General features: G+C 51.4%; 1 protein-coding gene across 1 annotated transcript in view; it reads right to left on the bottom strand.

Annotated features, from left to right (window-relative positions):
- TESC (tescalcin) overlaps positions 1-5769 on the bottom strand; it is a 70317-nt gene extending 64548 nt beyond the window's left edge. The window contains exon 1 of the mRNA XM_021073708.1: positions 5556-5769. Within this exon, the coding sequence (XP_020929367.1) occupies positions 5556-5613 (58 nt within the window). The 5' untranslated portion in view covers positions 5614-5769. The remainder of the gene's footprint in view (positions 1-5555) is intronic.

Raw genomic sequence — 19876 nt, 5'->3', positions numbered from 1 at the left:
CACATGGACACAATTATGCACTCCATTTTATAGTTTCAGAGACTCCCCAAGGATCCCAGGTTAAAACCAGAGTCCAGGGAGGGATGGATTGGGAGTTTGGGGTTAGCAGATGCAAACTATTATATATAGGATGGGTAAACCACAAGGTCCTACTGTATAGCAACCTCCCATGATAAACCATAATGGAAAAGAATATTAAAAAGAATGGGGAGTTCCTGCTGTGGCTCAGCGGAAATGAACCCGACTAGCATCCATGAGGATGTGGGTTTGATCCCTGGACTTGCTTCGGGGGTTAAGGATCTGGTGTTGTCATGAGCTGTGGTGTAGGTCAAAGACTTGGCTTGGATCTGATGTTGCTGTGGCTGTGGTGTAGGTTGGCAGCTATAGCTCCGATTTGACCCCTAGCCTGGGAACTTCCATATGCACTTTTTAGGTACAACCCTAAAAAGCAAAATACATGTATGTGTGTGTGTGTGTGTGTGTGTGTGTGTGTACACATATAACTGAATCACTTTGCTGTACAGCAGAAATTAACACAATGTTGCAAATCAACCCTTTTTCCATTAAACAAACTAACCACAGTCCAGCCCATAGGAAATGAAGAGTCAGGTAGGTCTTAGTGGCTGTTTAGCTTAACAAGCCTTGGATACCATAGGAAAACAAGCCTCAGGGGCAGTGGATGGCCTGCCCTCACCCCTCCAGGCCCTGAGCTTCAGGAGAGCAGGGGAGGGGTCCAGTGCCCAGGGTATCCAGTGCCTGGAGCACAGCAGGAATGTGGCATGTGGTGAAGGGGCCAAGGCCATGGTCTGGGCCTGCTTGAAGACTTTACAATCCAGGAGTACTGCCCAGTGGGGAGAAGGTAGTGCGGCCCCTAGAAGCAAGCCCTGAGCACACGGATCTCCCACATAGCTGGTTCCCTCCCCAAAGGATGAAGTCTGGGGGTCAGAGCAGGAATTGAAGCTTTACTCTGCTTCGCAGCTGCCTGTGGCCTCGGGCTGCCACGTCCTCTCTTCAGCCTCCATCTCCCCATCTGGAGAATGGGAAGACCCCAGCGTTCCTGGAAGGATTCCATGAGCAACTGCGGAGAAACCTCACAGCTTGGTCCAGCGTTTGGCAGATGACAGGCACCCGGTAAACATTAGCGCTTATCATCGCGAGGTCTGAACTCTAGATCTGGGAGATTGTTTTTTTCTCCTTCCTTCTGGCAGCTTCTTGGCATCAACATAGACCTGCCTGTGGAGTTGTTTCGGAGCCTGAAGGAAAAAATAGACCCCTCCACCTTCCCCAGAATCCTCCTCTTATTATTTCCTTTCCAACTCCAGGAGCAGACATGGAGTCGGGGGGACAGGAAGCAGGGCCACCTCCAGGCCAGCTCAAGGTGGCTACGGGGAATGTGTGCTTTGGTGAGGAATTCCTAAGGAGCCTTTCTCCCCGTCCAGGGCCCATGTCACACCTCGGGACACACACTGGGCTTTAGTCCATGCCCGTCGTGGAGAAAGGCCAGCCCAACACACAGCCCGGTGCCTTCCTGGAGGTTTTAAGATGTGAATTTTAATGATCTAGGTAGTCAGCCTTCTTGGTGCAGAGAAGATGTTTGGAATAACTTGTTTAGATTTTAAATCAATCAAAGAGACTCTTGCAGGCAAGGAGAGGTGGGTGTGCAGACCTGAGGATGCCCTGCGTGGGCGAAGCTTGCACTCAGGCCTATTTCTGGTGGAGCTGGCGGGCTGGCACTAGATTTTATACCAGACACACACTCCCAGCCAATGCCCCTTAGGTTATAAGGTCCCCAAGGCCTTCGTCCCTTCAGCATGCACCTCTTGTGTTCTGAGTACAAAGGTGATTGAGACACATCCTCCCCACTCTCAGGCAACTCTAAGTTTCGAGGGGGTGGCAGGTGACAAAGCTGACAATTATAACACGGTGCAATGCGAGCTATCGTGGGAGGGAAGGCAGCGGCTATGGGAGAGCTGGGAACTGGCATTTAACAGAGGTTGGATGAAGAGAACCAGGGATGGCTTCCTGGAGGGGAACACCAGCTAAGTCGAGCTCTGAAAGATGAAGAGCATGAGTTCCATAAAGAGACAGGGCAAAGAGGAAATGTGTGTGATCTTAACCTGGGTGGTAATTACAGAGGTATCACATATGCAAACCTCAAATTCTATAAAATGGAAAGAGCACGCCAGGTACAGGGAACAGATGCTGCAATGACCTGGAGGTGAGACGAATACATGGGCAGACTACATTCATCTACCCCCTTCTGGGTTCCTAAAATTCCAAGAGGCAATGAAAAACAGCAAAAGCACAGTGGTGGCAGGACAGTGCACTTGGGGATCCTGGGGTCCCCTATTCCTCCTCTTATGAGCTATGGGACAGCAAGCAAGTTGCTTTACTCCTCTGAGCCTCAGCTTCCTGATCTGTAAAATGGCCATAGCGCCACATTCCCTGGAGGATTATTAGGAGCCCATGAAAGTGCATGCAAAGGCACCAGGCTGATTCTTCAAATCAGGGACCATCTTGGTCCTCAGAGAGGCAGGGGAAGCCTAGCAACCCTATAGGCACAGCCTATTCTCTGGCTGCCCTGATCCCAGGCTCTTCCCCCTTCTCAGGGATGCTTCCCAAGAGTTCTTATAGGAAGACTCCACCCAGTCAGCAGGATCCAGGCAGCTGACATGCCCATACCAAGTCAAGCACTGTGTACATACAGACACCATCTTGTTGAACCAGGACCAGGTGGAGGCAAGGACTCTCAGAGATGTCAAATGACTTGCTTAACGTCACGCAGCTGTGAAGAAGTGGGACCAAGACTTAACTCTTACTTGTGGCTCAGAATGACTGGAACCTATCAATGTGTTTAAAGCATGACTGATAACACTAACCACTAGTGCTTATTCTGGACACTTTACATGTATTCACTCACTTAATCCTTCCTGACAACTCAGAGGAAGGTATCACTTCCATCCTGACTTCACAGTGGGTAAAACGGAGGCTCTCAGGGCATATACCTAACCAGACCCCTTAAATCAGGCTCCTGCCCCAACATGAGCCCTGACTATGTCTGTCTCCTCATCTCATACAAACCTCATTCATGGTCCTCAACCTGTTCCTGCCGAAGGATCTTTTCATTTGCTGTGCCCTCTGCCCCAAATGCACTTTCCACTGGCCTTCATGCAGCTGGATCCTTATTTGGGTCTGTTTCACTATCACCTCCTCGGGGAAGCCCTTCTGGTCCACCCTGAAGAAATGTTTCCTTGCCCCTCCCCCAACTCTCATGCCACCAGATTGTATCTTGTTCACAGAACTTGTCACCTATGAGTTAATTTGTTTATATTATGTGCCTCTCTGGGTCTGAATGGGTGAAAGTGCTCAGACCATGCCAAACCCTTTCACAGGACTAGGGGGAACTTTCCACCTACTTGAGGTTCAGAAAACAGAAGGCACTCATCCTCCTCCCGAGTCTGACCTCAGAACCCCTTCCCTGATCTTCTCGGTCTTCCCTCCCTCTTTGGAGTATGAAATCTGAGTTCTGAGAAGCCAGAAGGGAAGCCACAACAGCCACATCTAGGAAAGCAACAAAGCAAGGAATACTCTGCATCTATCATCCCTGTGGGAGGGTGTATCCAGGAAACTGACAAGATTCCCAGCATGCTCTGCAGCCCCATCACCTGTCAAACCCACAACCGGATGGAATTCCCCTCAGACTGCCTGCAAGATGGTGCTGGTGGCCAGCCCACTGGTCCTGCAGAGATCCCAGCAACAGAAAATCCCCACTTCTGTCCATCCAAACTTAAGGCAGCCAGAAGGCATCCAAGAAGGGGAAATTTATGAAAGTCAGGCAAAAGGAATCCTACCTCCTCTCTCACTTGGGCCTTAGGGTTGAACTAGACTATAAAATTTTTTCAAGAGGTGAAATATTCACACATGGTTCAAAATGAAAATATAAGAAAGTTGACAGCGAGGCTCCTCTCTTGCTCTGTCTCTCTGTCTCTGTCTCTCTCTCCACCCCTCCCACCAAAGTTCGCCTGTGTTTTCTCCACACCTATCTTCTCCCTCTTTTTAAATAAACGCTTATTTGCTTCACTAAAAAAAAAAAGTTTACAGTGAAAAACTCACCCCTCTTCATCCCTTCCACCAAATCTCCTAATTAGTATTCATTATTCAAGGAAGATGCAAATGAAACAGTTACAAAATATACTCTGGCTCTCCCTCTTTTAAAAAAAGGGGGGGTCCATAATATGTATACTCTACCACACCTTTTTCCCCCCTCCAGTTACAGATAGTTTTATATTTCTACACAGGAAGGTGTCTACAAACATGTCTGTGTGTATGCATGTGTGTTTACAGACACCAGTTTTTAAAGGATTTCTGTAATATTTATCCAATTCTCCTAGAAAGAGATGCTAAAAGTGAGGGTCAGGAGGGGTCATTTTTCAAATACCTGGGTCGCTTCCTCTAGGTGATCAACTGTGGATGCTGACTCTCTGCACTAAACTCGAAGCAGGCACCAAGAGCCAGCTCCCTCCTGGAAATAACGTCTGAAGCTCCCATTTCTTGAGAACCTATCTACCAGATACTAGCAGAAATCCCATTCCAAAGAATGAAACCAAAACTCAGAGAGACAAAGAGACTAGCCCAAGGTCGCACAGCAAGGAAGAGGCGCTAGAAGGGTTCACACCAGGTCCGCCCATTGCCAAAGCAAGTTTGCCCACTCACCTGGCCTCTCAGGGTCTTCAGCCCACCCCACCCCCCTTCACAAAGTGAAACAGAACCGAGCGCCCCAGAGTCAGAGCCCAGGGTCAAGTTCCCAGCTCGGCTGGACTTGGGCGGACAGACGCTTCCGCCATCAATTCCCTGTGGTCAGCTCTGCCAGGAGCTCGGCCTCCCGGTGCGGTGCGCCCTGCCCAGGGTGGATGCGGGGCGCGCAGCCTCTGCGGGGCCCGGGAGTCGGGGCGAGCTGGGGGAAGGTCGCCAGGCTCCAGCAAAGTGCTTTGCAGGCTCTGCCTCTCCTAATCGTCCCAGCAACCCGGGGAGGGGTACCCACCTGAACACATTTTACAGACGGGACAAAGGGAGACGCAGAGACTGGCTCATCTGCCTAAGGTCACACAGACGGGAAGTGCAAGAGCTAGGTTCCCAACGACTTTAAAACTTTCCTCCCCTGCGCATCGTGAATCCAAACGACTTTCAGGTGCGAGGCGCTCACAGCATCTGGGCATCCTCGAGTGCTCGCTTTCTCGTACCTGTGCGCTTGCCCAGCCACGGGCTAGGGAGCCCGGACCCTGCTCCCTCCCCGGTCCACAGTCCCCAGGCCTGGGGGTTCCCATCCAACTCCGAAAGCCCGAGGCTGAGCGGCCGTGGCACTTACTCAGCATCACCGAAGCCTGCAAAGTGACCGGCGGGGACCCATTTGAAGGAGGGAGAGACTGAGAAGGTGAGAGGGCCAGCTACTAGCCCAAGGTCACACAGCTCGGCGGCGTGTGGGCTGGGAACCCCCGAGGCAGCCGGCCGGCGGTCCCCGCCCCAACCCCGGTGCCCGTCCCCCGCGGAATACTCACAGCCGGTCTTGCCCACGAGCTCCCGGACCTCCTCGGACGCGGAGTGGGCAGCACCCATGGTACCCGCGGCAGGTGGTCCCGGGGCGCTTGTTCCTCCCAGGCCCGGGGCTGGCGTCGGCTGCGAAGCGGCCGGTCCGGCCTCGGGTCCAACGCGGGTCGAGACGTCTGGACTGGTCTGAGCTTCGGGTTCCGCGTGGGGCGTGAGCGCAGCCTCTTATAGAGGCGGAGGGCGGCGCGCCACGGTCCTAGAGCGCGCCGGTTTCGCGCACTGCGGGGACAAGGGGGAGCGCCCCGCCCCGGGCCGGAAACGAAGGGGAGGAGGTAGAGAAGGAAGGAGAGGGGGACCCAAGAGCCCATAGCCCAGGTTCCCTAGTAACCCCAATGGGAGGGCGGACGCGCTCTTCACACCTTACCAATTCCGCACCCCTGCCGGCTCTGGGAAGAAGCAGGTGTGAGCAGAGTTGGGAAGGAAGCATCAGACCCCAAGGAAGCTCCATGCCCACTCCCACGCTGGTCCAACCACGCATCCTCCCATATCTCAGGAGAGAAACTCCCTGGGAACAGTGGAGGACGGTGAGCCTTTACTGGGTCTACGGTGAATGGCAATAAAGATAACATAAGAATCCATCTTGTATGTGCATGATGGGGTGTGGGTGGGGGCGGGGGGGTGTACTTGGCTTATTCCAGGAAAGCCCACCCTGAAGTGGTCACACTCACGTACAAGACCAGCTGATCCCAACTACACAGCCCAGTTGCTTAGAGTGAGGGCATCTTCCAACTTTAGGTTCAGGGAGCTCCCCCCAGATTCTGACTCAGGCAGGGCCCAGAAGGCTGAATTTCAAACTGCCACAGAGAAAACAGGCCTCCTGGGAGAAGTTTTGCCTTAAGCCTACTGAAGGAGTTGGGCTCTGTAGCCAGACTGGGTGACCCTGGCCAGTCCTGCCACCTGTCTAGCCATGAGTCCTTCTCTTTAGGATTGGGATAATAATGGTTAATGAGATGTCCATTTGAAGGACCTGGCCTGGGACACAGTACAAGGTAGCTACTGTGGAATCATGTCCACTTTACAGCAGAGGAACTAATTCTCAGAAGGATCACACAGCCTGAGCAGAAATTGTCAACACTTTCCAGTATCTCAAGCCCAGACCATTCTGCTTCACGGTGCTCAGTGATGTGGCCATCAAGGGTTGGCATGTAATCAGGGTCTGTCCTGGGTGCCAGGCTCTGTTGAGAGTGCTGGACACGGGGCCCTGAGAACCAGCCACCCATCCCTGCAGACCACAATCTAAGCTGAGGGTCCTAGCCCTTTCCAGGGACAGGGGTGCTGTTCAGAGACACCAGGGGGCTCCTGAAACCTGCCCAGCACAGTAGAGTCAGCCCCCTCCTGGTTGAAAATCCAGCTCCTCTTTACACTCTGTTGTGGAGCTGAGGCAGCACCTGGAATGTGCATTTGCAGAGCTGGCTTGGGCAGTTCTGAGACCTAGCCACACTGGGAAGATGTTGGCTGGGGGGCATCAGCTGGTCCAAGCAAACTAGGAAGCCGCCTGTGAAACTGAATTTCAGGTCAGAAGGAATCTAGAAACCCAGTCTGGATCAGGAAAGGGGTCCCTGGGCCCCTTGGGAATTACCCACAACTGCTTGACGCAATTTTGTTCCAACTTAAAATATCTGTTCCTGGAATTTTATTAAATTATCCAAGGATTAAATGATGGGGCTTTTTTCCAGGGAGAATGAAAATGATGTCATAACTGCATCTCCTTCCCCTTGGCACGGTGGCTCTCAGAGCTGGTACACTGTTGGTGGGCAGGGGTCAAAGCTCTGGGGCAGGGAAGGGGCACACAGCTCTGCTCTGCCCCACTTGTGATTACGGAGAGACCCCCCAGTGTATGGGATGAGGGCAGTGGTTTTTACTCCATCGCCTGTCTACCCGGTGAAATTTATCCCAGGCCCTGATGGCTACTGTCAACTCCTGCTTTGCCCTTATGCCTGGAAAACCCCTCCCCTCCCTCTTCCCATGGCTGAGGCTCTTCGGATGTCAGCATAAACACCACCTCCTCGGAGAGTCCTTCTTAGGGCCCCCATCTGCTCTCCTGGGTCTGCTACTAAACAAGCCACCTTCACCACCCAGCTGGAAGACTGGGCGTGATGACCACAGGGGAATTTATTCCTGTGGGTGGGGCTTGGAGGACTAATCAGAGCTCCTGTGGCAGCAGGAAGGCAAAATGTGGGGACTTGCTCTTCATCCATTTCTTCATTACACATTTATTGAGGGCCTGCTGTGTACAGGGGCCTGCCTAGGTCCTGGAGCCATAACCAGGAGTAAAAAGGAGGCACATTTCTGCTCTTAAGAAGGTCCTGGAGGAGGTCCCGTCATGGCTCAGTGGTTAACGAATCTGACTAGGAACCATGAGGTTTAGGGTTCCATCCCTGGCCTTGCCCAGTGGGTTAAGGATCCAGCGTTGCTGTGAGCTGTGGTGTAGGTCACAGAAATGGCTCAGATCTGGCGTTGCTGTGGCTATGGCTGTGGCCAGCAGCTATAGCTCTGATTAGAACCCTAGCCTGGGAACCTCCATATGCCATGGGTGTGGCCCTAAAAAGACAAAAAGACAAAAAAAAAAAAAAAAAAAAAAAAGGTCCTAGAGGAGTTCCTGTTGTGGCTTAGCAGTAACACACCCAACTAGTATCCATGAGGATGCGGGTTCAATCCCTGGGCTTGCTCAGTGGGTTAAGGATCTCAGCGTTGCTGTGGCTGTGGTGTAGACTGCCAGCTGTAGCTCCGATTCGTCCTTTAGCCTGAGAACTTCCATAAGCTGCACATGAGGCCCTAAAAAAAGAAGGTCCTGGAAAACTGGGAGACAGACCCAGAGGAGGTGACAAAGCAGCGAGGTAAATGAGGACCCGCAGAGATCTGGAATGTTCCAGCTAGAATGGCCCCAGGAGAGACTGTGTACACCCCCAAGCTGAGCCCTGGGGAGTCCATGATCTGTCCCCAACTGTGGCCCCAAGGGGACACTCCAGAGGCAGACATTGGCTGGACAGAAGTATCAGTGAGGTTTGGGGTTCCTGCGGTCACCCACCCTCCGCCTGGGCTTTGCCTCCTTCCCTGGCAATGATGCCCACACGGCAGGGCTCTCTCCATGCAAAGCCTGCTGTTGCCTGTTCCAGGACGTCAGGCTTTTAATTCAATCCTCCGAATGGCGTCAGAACACGAAGGAGGTCTGGAGCATTGCATGGGGTCTGGCTGGGCTGATTGGCTCTGTTGTCTGGAGCCCTGGAAGAGGGGGCACACGTGCAGGGATCGTTATCCTCCGCCTCACACAGCATGACCTTCAGAGAGCCAGGAATCACTTTAGTCACCAGGCAACTGCCTCTCTTCTCCCAGAGGAGCTGATTAAAAACGGTCATGGTGAGGATGGCAGGTACCTGTGAGGCCACAAAGGGCAGCTGAGCCCGGACATGGTGGCCTGGTCTTTGTTTGTGTCCGGGAAGCAGACTACCAAACCATGCTTGGGCAAGTGGCTTTGCCTCCCTGGGCCTCGGTTTCCCATCTGTAAAATGGGAATAATCACGGTACCTTGTTCACAATGTCTGCGATGGTTAAATGTGGATTCATATATGTAAAGTGCTTAAAACAGTGCCAGCCAGAGGAAGCCCTTTCCAGTGGGGAGCAGGTACACAGACTCTGAGAAAGCAGAGCTCTACTTTGCAGATTGCCAATTCCTGATTTCCATGGTGCAAATACTCCCACCGCAGTCAACTTCAAGCTCCAATAACTGAACAAGGGCTTGCAGAACTCCTGAATGTTTAACAATTTGTTCTTGCCAGCTTGTTTCAGACAACTCAGCACAGCACTACACAGTAGGCTGTTATTATTATTCATATGTTCATTTGTTCATTCCTTCATGAATTCATTCATCCGTTCACTGCTACTGAGTGTCAGGAATTCAGACACTATAGTGCGGTAGTCAGTCTCTGCCTTCAGAGGCTAGAAGGAAAGAGATAAGAACAGACCATCACTAACAGGTATACTTTGGGTACCAGCTGCTGTGGGAGCCCGGGACAGGGCCCATTTTATTGATGGAAAAATCAAGGTGTTCGGAATGCGTGCTAAGTCAGAATTAGAATATACACACAGGAAGCTGGGTAAATGGCAGTTCCTATAATTCACCTATATCTCCATCCTGTCCCCCTAATCACTTGGGCTGGGGGGACTCCAAAGGCTTGGCAATGCTCTGGGAGTAACACTACACTTTTCTTAATTTTTGGACCCTAAGAAAGTTACAGGGATTCTAAGTGCCATCCTGCTTGGCTTCTGGACTTAGAGACAACCATACCTAAACCACTTCAAACAAGTAAGGATTAGTGGTACTCTCCTAAAATATGTCCACAGAGGCTGGCTACACCAGTGTCTCAACTCTGAAACAGTTTTTCTCTTAAGGTTATTCAGGCTCCTGATGCTGGTCTCATATGTCTTAATCTCTTGATTTTAGTGTGGAGTCAGAGAAGAATCATCCCCAATTTGCATTTTGAATTCAAGTTGTCCATCTTTTACATAATCCTTTCTCACCAGAGGCACCCCAATCTTTGAAGGCAACCTTGGACCACAGTGCGCTATAGGAGATGGATCCAGATCTGAGTTGCATCCCGGCTCTGCCACTTCCTGGGTTGTGTGGTCTTGGGCTGGTTCCATTGCTGCTCTGAACCTTGATGTCTTCATCTGTATAATGGGTCCACAATCCCATCTTTACAGAAAGGATTCAGGAAGGGTGAAACGGCTGGCAGAGAGCACAACCACCACAACTATTTATTCTCTCACAGGGGAAAAGATCCAGGACTTAACAGCCTAGACAAATAAATGGAATGCACACTGGGACCTTGGTCCAGCCCCTACTTATTAAATCATTTCTGGTCTTGGGAGGAGCAGCCTTCCCTTTGTTTTCTGATGGCTTTCAATTCAACCCTGAGTTGGAAAATCATGACCTCTGAGTTGCCTGGGATGAGGGTCCTTCTCGGTGTCCAACATTCCCCAGATCCTTGAGCTCCCAGTGAGGTGCCCCCTGAGTACCCCCAACCCAGGCTGCATGCCTGCCGCTGTCTCCAGTGTCTATGCCTCAACCTGGACCACAGAGGGACACAGCTGCATGGGAGGGAGCCTAAAAATAAGAGATGGGGCTCTCTGGGGAGGGCAACTTGAGCATGTTTCTCTATTATTTATATAATTCTATCTTTATTTATTTTTTTTTTTTATTTTTTGGGCAGCACCCACGACATATGGAAGTTCCCAGGCTAGGGATTGAATTGAAGCTACAGCTGCTGGCCTACACCACAGCCATAGCAACGTGGGATCTGAGCCACATCTGTGACCTACACCACAGCTCATGGCAAAGCCAGATCCTTAACCCACTGCACAGGTCCAGGGATCAAACCTGTGTCCTCATGGATACTAGTCAGGTTTGTTACTGCTGAGCCACAGTGGGAACTCCTATTTATATAACTCTAAATAGTGACTGATAACTGGAACTTGCAAGGGGCAGATGGAAGCTTGTCCCTGGATGGGCTTCAAATTCTGCATTGTTGTCCAAGAAACAAACTCTCCAAAGAAGCAGAAAGGGGTGGCAGGGGCCCAAAATCTATTTTAACTTTGCCGTCACTTTACATCGAGTGCCGGGACAGGCTTTGCAGAAGGTAGCAGCTGTGGAAGGAGACAGTGGTAACCAGGCTATGGAACACCCTGCTGGAACCTTTTCTCTGACATAAAGGCAATAGCCCTGGAGGGGGCTCCCCTGGGATTACCTTTTTCTTTTTTTCTTTTTTGGTTGCTCTGCAGCATGTGGAGTTTCCAGGCCGGGGATCGGATTTGAGCCACAGTTGCAACCTATGCTGCAGCTGCGGCACTGGTAGATCTTTAACCCACTGTGCGAGGCCAGGGATCGAACTTGCATCCTGGTGCTCGATCCTGGTGATCGAACGCCGCTGATCCTGTTGTGCCACAGCAGGAACTCCTGGGGTTACTTTTATTTGCTCAGTGTCTGTCATGTGGGGAGAGACATTCCACACCATTGAAGAGCAGAACAGTAAGAAAGGCAGAATAACATTCCCCAAGGATGTCTACATCCTGATCCCCAGAACCTAGGAATATCACATGCAAGAGGAAATTAAGGTTGCAAATCAGCTGACCTTAAGCTGGATTATCCAGGTGGTCCCAATGTCATCACAAGGATCCTTACACATGAAAGAGGAAGGCAGGGGGGTTGAAGTCAAGAGTGACATGACCTGATGTGAGGAAGACTCTACTGGGCATTTGTCGGCTTTGAATCGGGTGAAGGGGCCACAAGCCAAGGACTGTGGCTGGCCTCTAACAGCTGGAAGATGCCAAGAAACAGTTTCTTCTCTAGAGTCTCCACCAAGGAACAGAGCACTGCCAACACCTTTCTTTTAGCCCAGCGAGGTCCATTCTGGACTCCTGGACCCCAGAACTTCAAGATAACATGTTGGCATTACTTTAAGCCACTAGGTTTGTGGGCACTTGTTATAGCAGCCCTAGAAGACTAATTCAGATGGGGTTTGTACTTGCAAGACCCCAGTGCTGTGGAAATGGCTTTGACCAGGCTGTCTTCCTGGAGGGATGGTTCTTTAAGCTCTGTGTGCATGTATATCACCTGGGGTTCTCGTCTCAATTCAGATTCCTGGGCCCTTCCCCAGAGTTCTAACTCAGGAGGCCCAGGAATGCTTTAGAAATGAAAACTTTAGGTGATTCTGATGTAATTTTTTAAATAATAGCTATATTGAGATATAATTCACAGTTGAATTCACATACAATCTCCCAGGTAGAATGTGCAATTCAATGGTTTTCAGTATCTTCACAGAGCTATGCAATCCTTTCTGCAATTTTAGAACGTTTTCATCTCACAAAAAGAAATCACATACACTTTACCTGCTCAATGACCCACTCTCTCTGCCCCCTACTAACCAGCTTTCTCTCTCTATGGATTTGCCTATTCTGGATGCTTCATATAAAAGGAGTCACACACTATGTGACCTTTTGTGTCTGGCTTCTTTCACTTAGCGGGATACTTTCAAGGTCTAACCACATTGTAGCACAAATCAGTACTTCATTCCTTTGAATTGCACAAGAATATTACATGGTGTGGGAAGAAGACATTTTGTTTATCCACCCACCTGCTGATGGACACGTAGGTAACTGCATGATTTTCCCAAAAGCACCTTCTGGAGCCACACAGCCAGGTGAGTGGTGACTGGGTGATTTAGCATTCCCGTCTGCAGGTGTGGAAGGAGGTTCACAGGGGTTCAGATTACATGCTCAATCTCACCCAGTTTACTGGTGACAGAGCCCTGGTAGGTCCAAGCCCCCGACCCACCATCCAGTGACATGTACCTCATGGAGGTGTCTGCACTGAAGGTTACACAACTGGCAGAAGGAAAGAAAACAGGAAACCCCCTCCTTCCATCTGTTGAACCAGGCTGCCCCATGCTGGCTCTGCTACTGAGCAATGACCCAGGAGATCCCCTTTACTGAGCACTAAGAACCTTCTGTAGTATGTCACCTTGTCGAACCCTAAGACAGCATCATAGGATGTGCCTATTCCACCCCACCCCCACCCACCACTATCAGCGCAAGGAATGAGGGCTTAGAGAAACAATACCTGGCTGCCACCCAGGGTTCTCAGATGGTTTTGTACCTCAACGTCCCTTGTGGACAAGGTGGGCCCAGGAATAGGCCTTTTAAATAAGGGCCTATGTTGCCTCTGATGCATCATCTGACCACCACACATGAAGAAACCATGCACCACCCCAAACATCTGGGGCAGGTGAGGGGGCTGCGGGTACTCACAGGAGACTCCTTCAGCAACTCCCTGAAGTCCTTTCACAAAAGGCATGGCAGGCTGGTGCCCAGGACTGTGCAGGGACTTGAGAGGCCCCTTTGGATGGAGAGGAGGCTTCTCACGGCCTCGCTGTCCCCAGGCACCTGTGGGAACAGCTTCCATACTTGGGTGCAGGGACGGAGACCCTTCCCTGAGGGCCACCTTGGTGCCCTTCCTCAGGCACAGACCAGAGGAAAACTCGGTTCCAGCACATCCTCCACTATTAAGTATTGTCCCCTCAGCCACCTGACCTTCAGGCAGGCCCTGCCCTCCAGCGTGCTGGGAGGTGGCAGGGCTGGGATTGGATGCTGAGCCGGGCAACTCGGGGACCAGGAACTCACCAGCAGGGCAGTCCTGTGGCTGTGACCCTGCCAGACAGCTCAGCTCCTCCCCAGGCATGGGGTGGGAGTAGGGGGCAGGATCTGCCAACCCTTTCCTCCTCCCCTCCCTCATTTGCTCTTGAGGTGGCTGAAAGTTCAAATGAGACCCCCGGCAGAGTGCCTGGGAGGCAACACGCTAAATACATGTTGGGGTTCAGAGTCAGCATAGCCAATAATTTGGGGCTTATTTGGGACGGGATGCAGCAGGCAACCCCCACCCCCATCTGGGCCAGCCAGGCTGGGCAGGGTGGGGGTAAGAGGTGGGCCCAGGAGCCTCCCCAGGCTGTGCTGACTCAGCAGCCAGCCAGGCGCTTCGCTGACTGGGCAATCTTCCCTGCTCTGTGCTGTCTCCTGCAGCCCTCTCAGCGCTGGCTACGGACAGCAGGGACCAGAGATGGGAACCAGAGCCGGCTCCATCCTTCATGCAGAAAGAAAGATGTGCAAGTGAAGGAAAGAGGCCACTTCTCAGCTGCTCTTTCAAGCCTCTTTAAGCAGAGGAAATGTTCCTTCTGCCAAAGAGACCCCAGGGTGGGGGTGGGAGAGAAAAGTGCTTTGGGGGCTTCCACGTGCCCCACTGCATGTCAAAACAGGTGAAAATCCTGGGCAGGGTTTAGTGTTTTGACCTGGTGGGCAGAGAAGCCTGAGGAGGAGGAGCAGCTCCCCGACTCCCACTGTATCAGGCAGGGGCTGAGTTGGTGGACTCCAGTGGGGAATTAAAGAGCCCCTCGGAATTGCCTAGCTCGACCTTCTCATTTTCACTGAGGAGGACGCTCAGAGAGGACAAGGTCACATAGCAAGAAGGAACATGGCTGGGCCTAGAGCAGGTCCTAAGACTCAGAGCAGCGTGGGGGGAAGGCAATGTGACTCTCCAAAGCTGGTCCTTGGACCGTTGATGTCAGGGTCACCCACATTCTCGTAAGATGAGAGTTCCCGGGACCCACTGAGGGAAAATCACAGGGTGACTTTTATGTGCTCTCGGATATGGGAGTTTCTGCTACAGAGGTTGCAAGTGGGGCTGGAGATCTGGGTTCAGATCCTGTCTTTGGCTTTAGGCAACTACTTGGTCTCTAATCCTTGGTCTCCATCTGTATAATGGGTACGTGAAACTTTCCCGGGAAGGGTTTATGCAGTGCTGGTACGTGGAGGGTGCTCCATGATGGGCAAGTATGCCTCTGGTCACCTGTTAGCTCAAGGCCAGCTCCTGTCCTGGCTGCTTCTTGGTGGGGACTGGGTGGAGGGCAGTGTCCTGCATCCGCTGACATGCATGGGGGATGCTGTGCTCAGCTGGTGATAAAGAGGACACTTTGGTGACTGTCCTTGGCTTGTCCCCCTGGGCAGGTCTAAACCCCATGGAGGGAGGGAGCACAGAGAGGGCCCTGAGTCTCAAGCCCAGTCACAAGATGTCACAGGGTGGATTCCTGGGGAGAGGGAGGCAGGCACAGAGCGAACTCACCACCGTGGGGTCCCCTGGCTTGCTGGTCAGCAGGAACAGGAGAGTGCTTGCCGAGGAGGGAGTGCTGGTGGACTCAGATCCTGCAGTGTGCATGCAGGGCTGAATAGCCAGGACCCTCCAGAGAGGTGTGGTGAGATCTGAGGATTGGCTGACAGCAGAGGCCCCTACCCTCTCTGTCCTTGGTGTGTCTTTGCGCCATGCAGCCTTTATTTCCTGTTGCGGAAGGTGCAACCATGAGACTCATGGCTTTAGATGGGCTTCTTGACATTCAAAAGTCAAGAACAGAATTTTCTCGAGATGTACAGATATAGATCTAGATTTAGATATATCTTTAGAAACAGCCACATGAGGCCACAGTCTCTTTGGGGAGGACTTGGGGACTGCAGGGCAGTCCTGGCTGCTGGGGAGGGAGCGGCCAAGAGATCAGGTACAGAATGAACCAGAGCAGTTTTCTCAAACTTGGCCATACATCTGAGCTACCCAGGAAGTGTTTAAAACCCCTAATGCTCGGACCACACCCAGGCCCCAGTTAAATCAAAGGATTTTAATTCTCCAGGTGATTCCAATGCACTATCAAGTTTGAGGATCACTGTCTCCATCCTAGCTGCAGTTAGCTTCACCTGGGAAGTTTAAAGCCTGGAATCAGAATCTCTTGTGGGGGGGGTCCCCACTGTGGCACAGTGAGTTAAGAATCCGACAGCAGTGGCTCAGGTCACAGCGGAGGTGCAGGGTCAATCCCTAGCCTGGCGCAGGTACAGAAGGTTAAAAGATCCAGCGTTGCCACTCAGTCCCTAGCCTGGGAACTTCCACATGCTGCGGGTAGAAAAAAAAAGGAAAAGAATCCCTTGAGGGGTAGGGCCCAGTTGCTGGTGTTTTTGAAAAGGTGTTCCATCTTGCTGTATAGCACAGGGAACTATTATCTAGTCACTTGTGATAATGTGAGAAAAAGTATATATATCTATGTATTTATATAGATACATATATATAACTGCATCACTCTGCTGTACAGCGGAAATTGACAGAACATCATAAATCAACTATAATGGAATTAAAATCTTTAAAAAGTTTTTTAAAAAGAAAGAAAAGCTGCCTCCAGGGTGGAGTATCACAAATAACATCATGGCCGTGGTGTGATTCCTCTGCCACCTGGGTGCACAGGTGTGACTCTGCTACAGTGTTTTTTGGGGGCATCCTGGCGCCGAGACCAATTGCCCGGCAGCTGTGTGGAAAGAAAAGACGCAGCTCATTAAACCTGTATCCCACAGATCAGAGTGGCACTTCAGCCTTGAGGGCTGCAATGCCAGTGCACCTAGGGATGGTTCACAGGTAGCACCACAAGTCTTCTCCAAGGCTGCCGATTACCTCCCCTCTGCCTCTTCAACTAGGCAGTGTTTGGGGCCTCACAGGCAGAGCCACCCTCTGAAGGGACAATTTCAGCAAAGGAAGCATTACGAATGTGGGAAGAATATCAGTGTGACCCTGGGCAAGACACTCTCTGGCTTTAGTCTTTTTCTTTTTAAGAAGGATGGTAGTTTTTTGGCCTTCCTTGAAGAGGAAGCATGCTTCAGACACTCTGAAAAAGTCAGGTACAATGAGTTTTTAGAAGATGATAGCTCCAGGAGTTCCTGTGTGGTTCAGCAGGTTAAGGATCTGGCCTTGTCACTGCTGTGGCTCTGGTTACAGCTGTGGCAAGGGTTGGATCCCTGACCGGGGAACTTCTGCATGCCACACACAAGAAAAGCAAAACAAAAAAAGTTAATTGCTCCAGCCCCTCCTAGATGTCAGAAGGCAAAAATTGCACTGCAGAAGTGGGCTAACTGAGGCTTGGGGGGCTAAGTCTCGTGGAGCCAGGGTACAAGGTCAACATCGTGTGCAGCCACAATTACCCTCAAAAATCCCCTAGTGATCATGAGGTTTGGTCCATATAGTTTTATGCACATGACCCTGTGCAATATTAATATATATTAATATGCATGATATATATGCAAATGGCCTGTAACACACTGTGCATGAGTGCTTGCGTATGGCAAGACATAATTTTAAAGAGTATTTTTCCCCCCATTTAAATTGTTCACTTTTCCCTTTTTCTTTCTTCTCCTTTGTTCCAACCCGCTAATTCTTCCCCTACAAGCTCTTTGCTCCTGGTGGGGAACCAGAATTGAACCTTAGTTTGACTTCATCTTTGTATTTAATCTCATCCCAGAATTTATTACCTTCAGAAAAAGTCAGCAGTTAAACTGCCGAGGCTTTAAGCAAGTTCCAGATTGGAGTTCTTCTTTCCTTAGATGGCAGATTTCCCATAAAAATCCTCCAGAGGGGGAGTTCCCTTCATGGCTCAGCGGTTAACAAACCCGACTAGGATCCAGGAGGATGCAGATTCGATCTGTGGCCTCGCTCAGTGGGTTAAGGATCTGGCATTGCTGTGAGCTGTGATGAGGTCACAAACATGGCTTGGATCCCGAGTCACTGGCAGCTGTAGCTTCGATATAACCCCTAGCCTGGGAACTTCCATATGCCTTGACCCTAAAAAGACAAAAAAAAAAAAAAAAAAAAAAATCCCCCAGAGCATCTGGCACAGGGGCCTAGGGTCGGGGCTGGGGTCCTCACCTGTTAGAAACTCCTCAGGTGCCCACAAGGAAGGGGTGAACAGGATGCAGGCACCTGGGCCCTCTCATTGCCCAGGAAGCATCTAAACCCAACTGCTGGCCAGGGACCAGCCCACCCCTTCCCCGGCCGATCTCTGTCCCCATCCTAACGGTCAGGTGGCAGCATTCAGCCAACAATAGGGTGATGAGGCGATGGAGAAGTGGCAGATGACAAGAAGTCCCACCTTGTGTGTGGGGGGGTCAACCAGCCCCATTCCTCCCCCTTCATCAGATTCCCCAGGCTCAGTGTACCCCTCTCAGGGGGAAATGCAGGGAGGCTGTACCAGCAGCTGGAGAAAACCCACATCCCCCTCAAGCTGCTGCTGCTCCTGCCTGCGAAGAAGGGGGCTGCTTTGCTCTGTCTGATGTCAGCCAGAAAGCATCTCCCAACAGGCTCCTGCAGCTATTCTTAGTTTGGAGAACACATCTCCGCCTGCTACAAGGCTCTAGACTTCAGAAGGCTTTTTATAAATCACTCAGAAACTTGCAGCCTGCTGGTTAAGAACTTCTTTTTTGTATGAAGGATGTTCAAAGCATCTCTGTGGTGGGTGCAGTCTCCCTCCCCAGGAAACTTGTAGATGCTGTCGCAATATCAGGAGCGACCACTTCCATCACAGCCCTTCAGTACTAACAGTGAACTGGGGGCGTGTTCTATCTGTGTGAGGGATTTGGGAGGCAGGTAGGGTGCAGTGGTTCCAGTGCAGTTGGAAGACCTGTGTTCAAATCCTGCCTCTTAGTGGTCATGTGACCATGGGGAACTCACATTTCTTTTGTCTTTTTAGGGCTGCACCCATGGCACATGGAGGTTCCCAGACTGGGGTCAAATTGGAGCTACAGCTGCTGGCCTACACCACAGCCACATCAGATCCAAGCTGTGTCTGGACCTACACCACAGCTCATGGCAACACCAGATCCTTAATCCACTGAGAGAGGTCAGGGATCGAATCTGCAGTCGGATTTGTTTCCGCTGTGCCACTGTGGGAACTCCTCACTTTGCTTCTTTGCCTCTGGGTAATTGGGATAACCATAGCTGCCCCGGCGCCAGGCAGCTGCGAAGGTGCCTAGACCTTAAACACAGAGTCTTGGAGCAGTGCGGGTGAGCCCTCCCGGGAGTGTGCCTATCCTGACTCAGGGATGAGAAAGCATGCTCTGGGGAAGTCATCTCTCCATCCACCCACGGGAAACGGAGACCCTTGGGAAATGGAGACCTGCGCCTCCAGGTTAAAGGAGCAGCCCACAATGGTGAGTAACAGAAGCCACACTTGAACCTGGGTCTGGGCCACTGCAAAGTATGGTCAGTTATGAAGCTCTGCTGCCCCCTAGGGCATGGGGGTGGAAATCAAACACCACTGAGACCAGTGGGGCTCCCTGCCTCTGAAGCTGAGACCAACCAAAAATCAGCCCCACTCCATTCTCCCTAGGGAGCCATCCTCCTCCACCCTCTTGAGATCTGGGGCAACTCAGTACCCTCAGTTTCTTCATCTGTCAAGTGGGTTGATAACAATAGCATCCATCCTGCAAAGTAGCACGAGGATGAAATGACATGGCTTTTCTAAAGGCACAGTCCCCCACCTTCTCCTACTGGCCCTCTCAGGGTGGAGGGCCCATCTTCACCCCCCTGGATGAGGCAGCTCCCCTGTAAGAGCAACGGATCTCCCAGATGTGGCAAGGCTGGGAAGGCTCCTATTTTTTTCCTGGATCACCCTCCAGACCTCTTGGGGTGTCAACTTATGCACAGATCCTCTGGGGACTTGTGCTGGTTGTTTGGTTGTAAATGGCTTCCTTGGTGGACACTGAGGCTCTTTTGATGTCCTCCCTGGATACAAGTGCCCAGGATAGGGATGACGCTAGCCTCCACCTGCTCCTCCCCTTGCCCCACAGGCATTGCACCATCTGGACACTCAATCCAGGCATTTCCCACCTTTTTTCACATCTGCAGGGGAACACCACACTTGGCTGA

Source organism: Sus scrofa, chromosome 14 (genome assembly GCF_000003025.6).
Source record: "Sus scrofa isolate TJ Tabasco breed Duroc chromosome 14, Sscrofa11.1, whole genome shotgun sequence".
Classification (NCBI taxonomy): Eukaryota; Metazoa; Chordata; class Mammalia; order Artiodactyla; family Suidae; genus Sus; species Sus scrofa.
The sequence above is the reverse complement of the archived record's forward strand: the minus strand, read 5'-3'. Positions and strand labels throughout refer to the sequence as shown.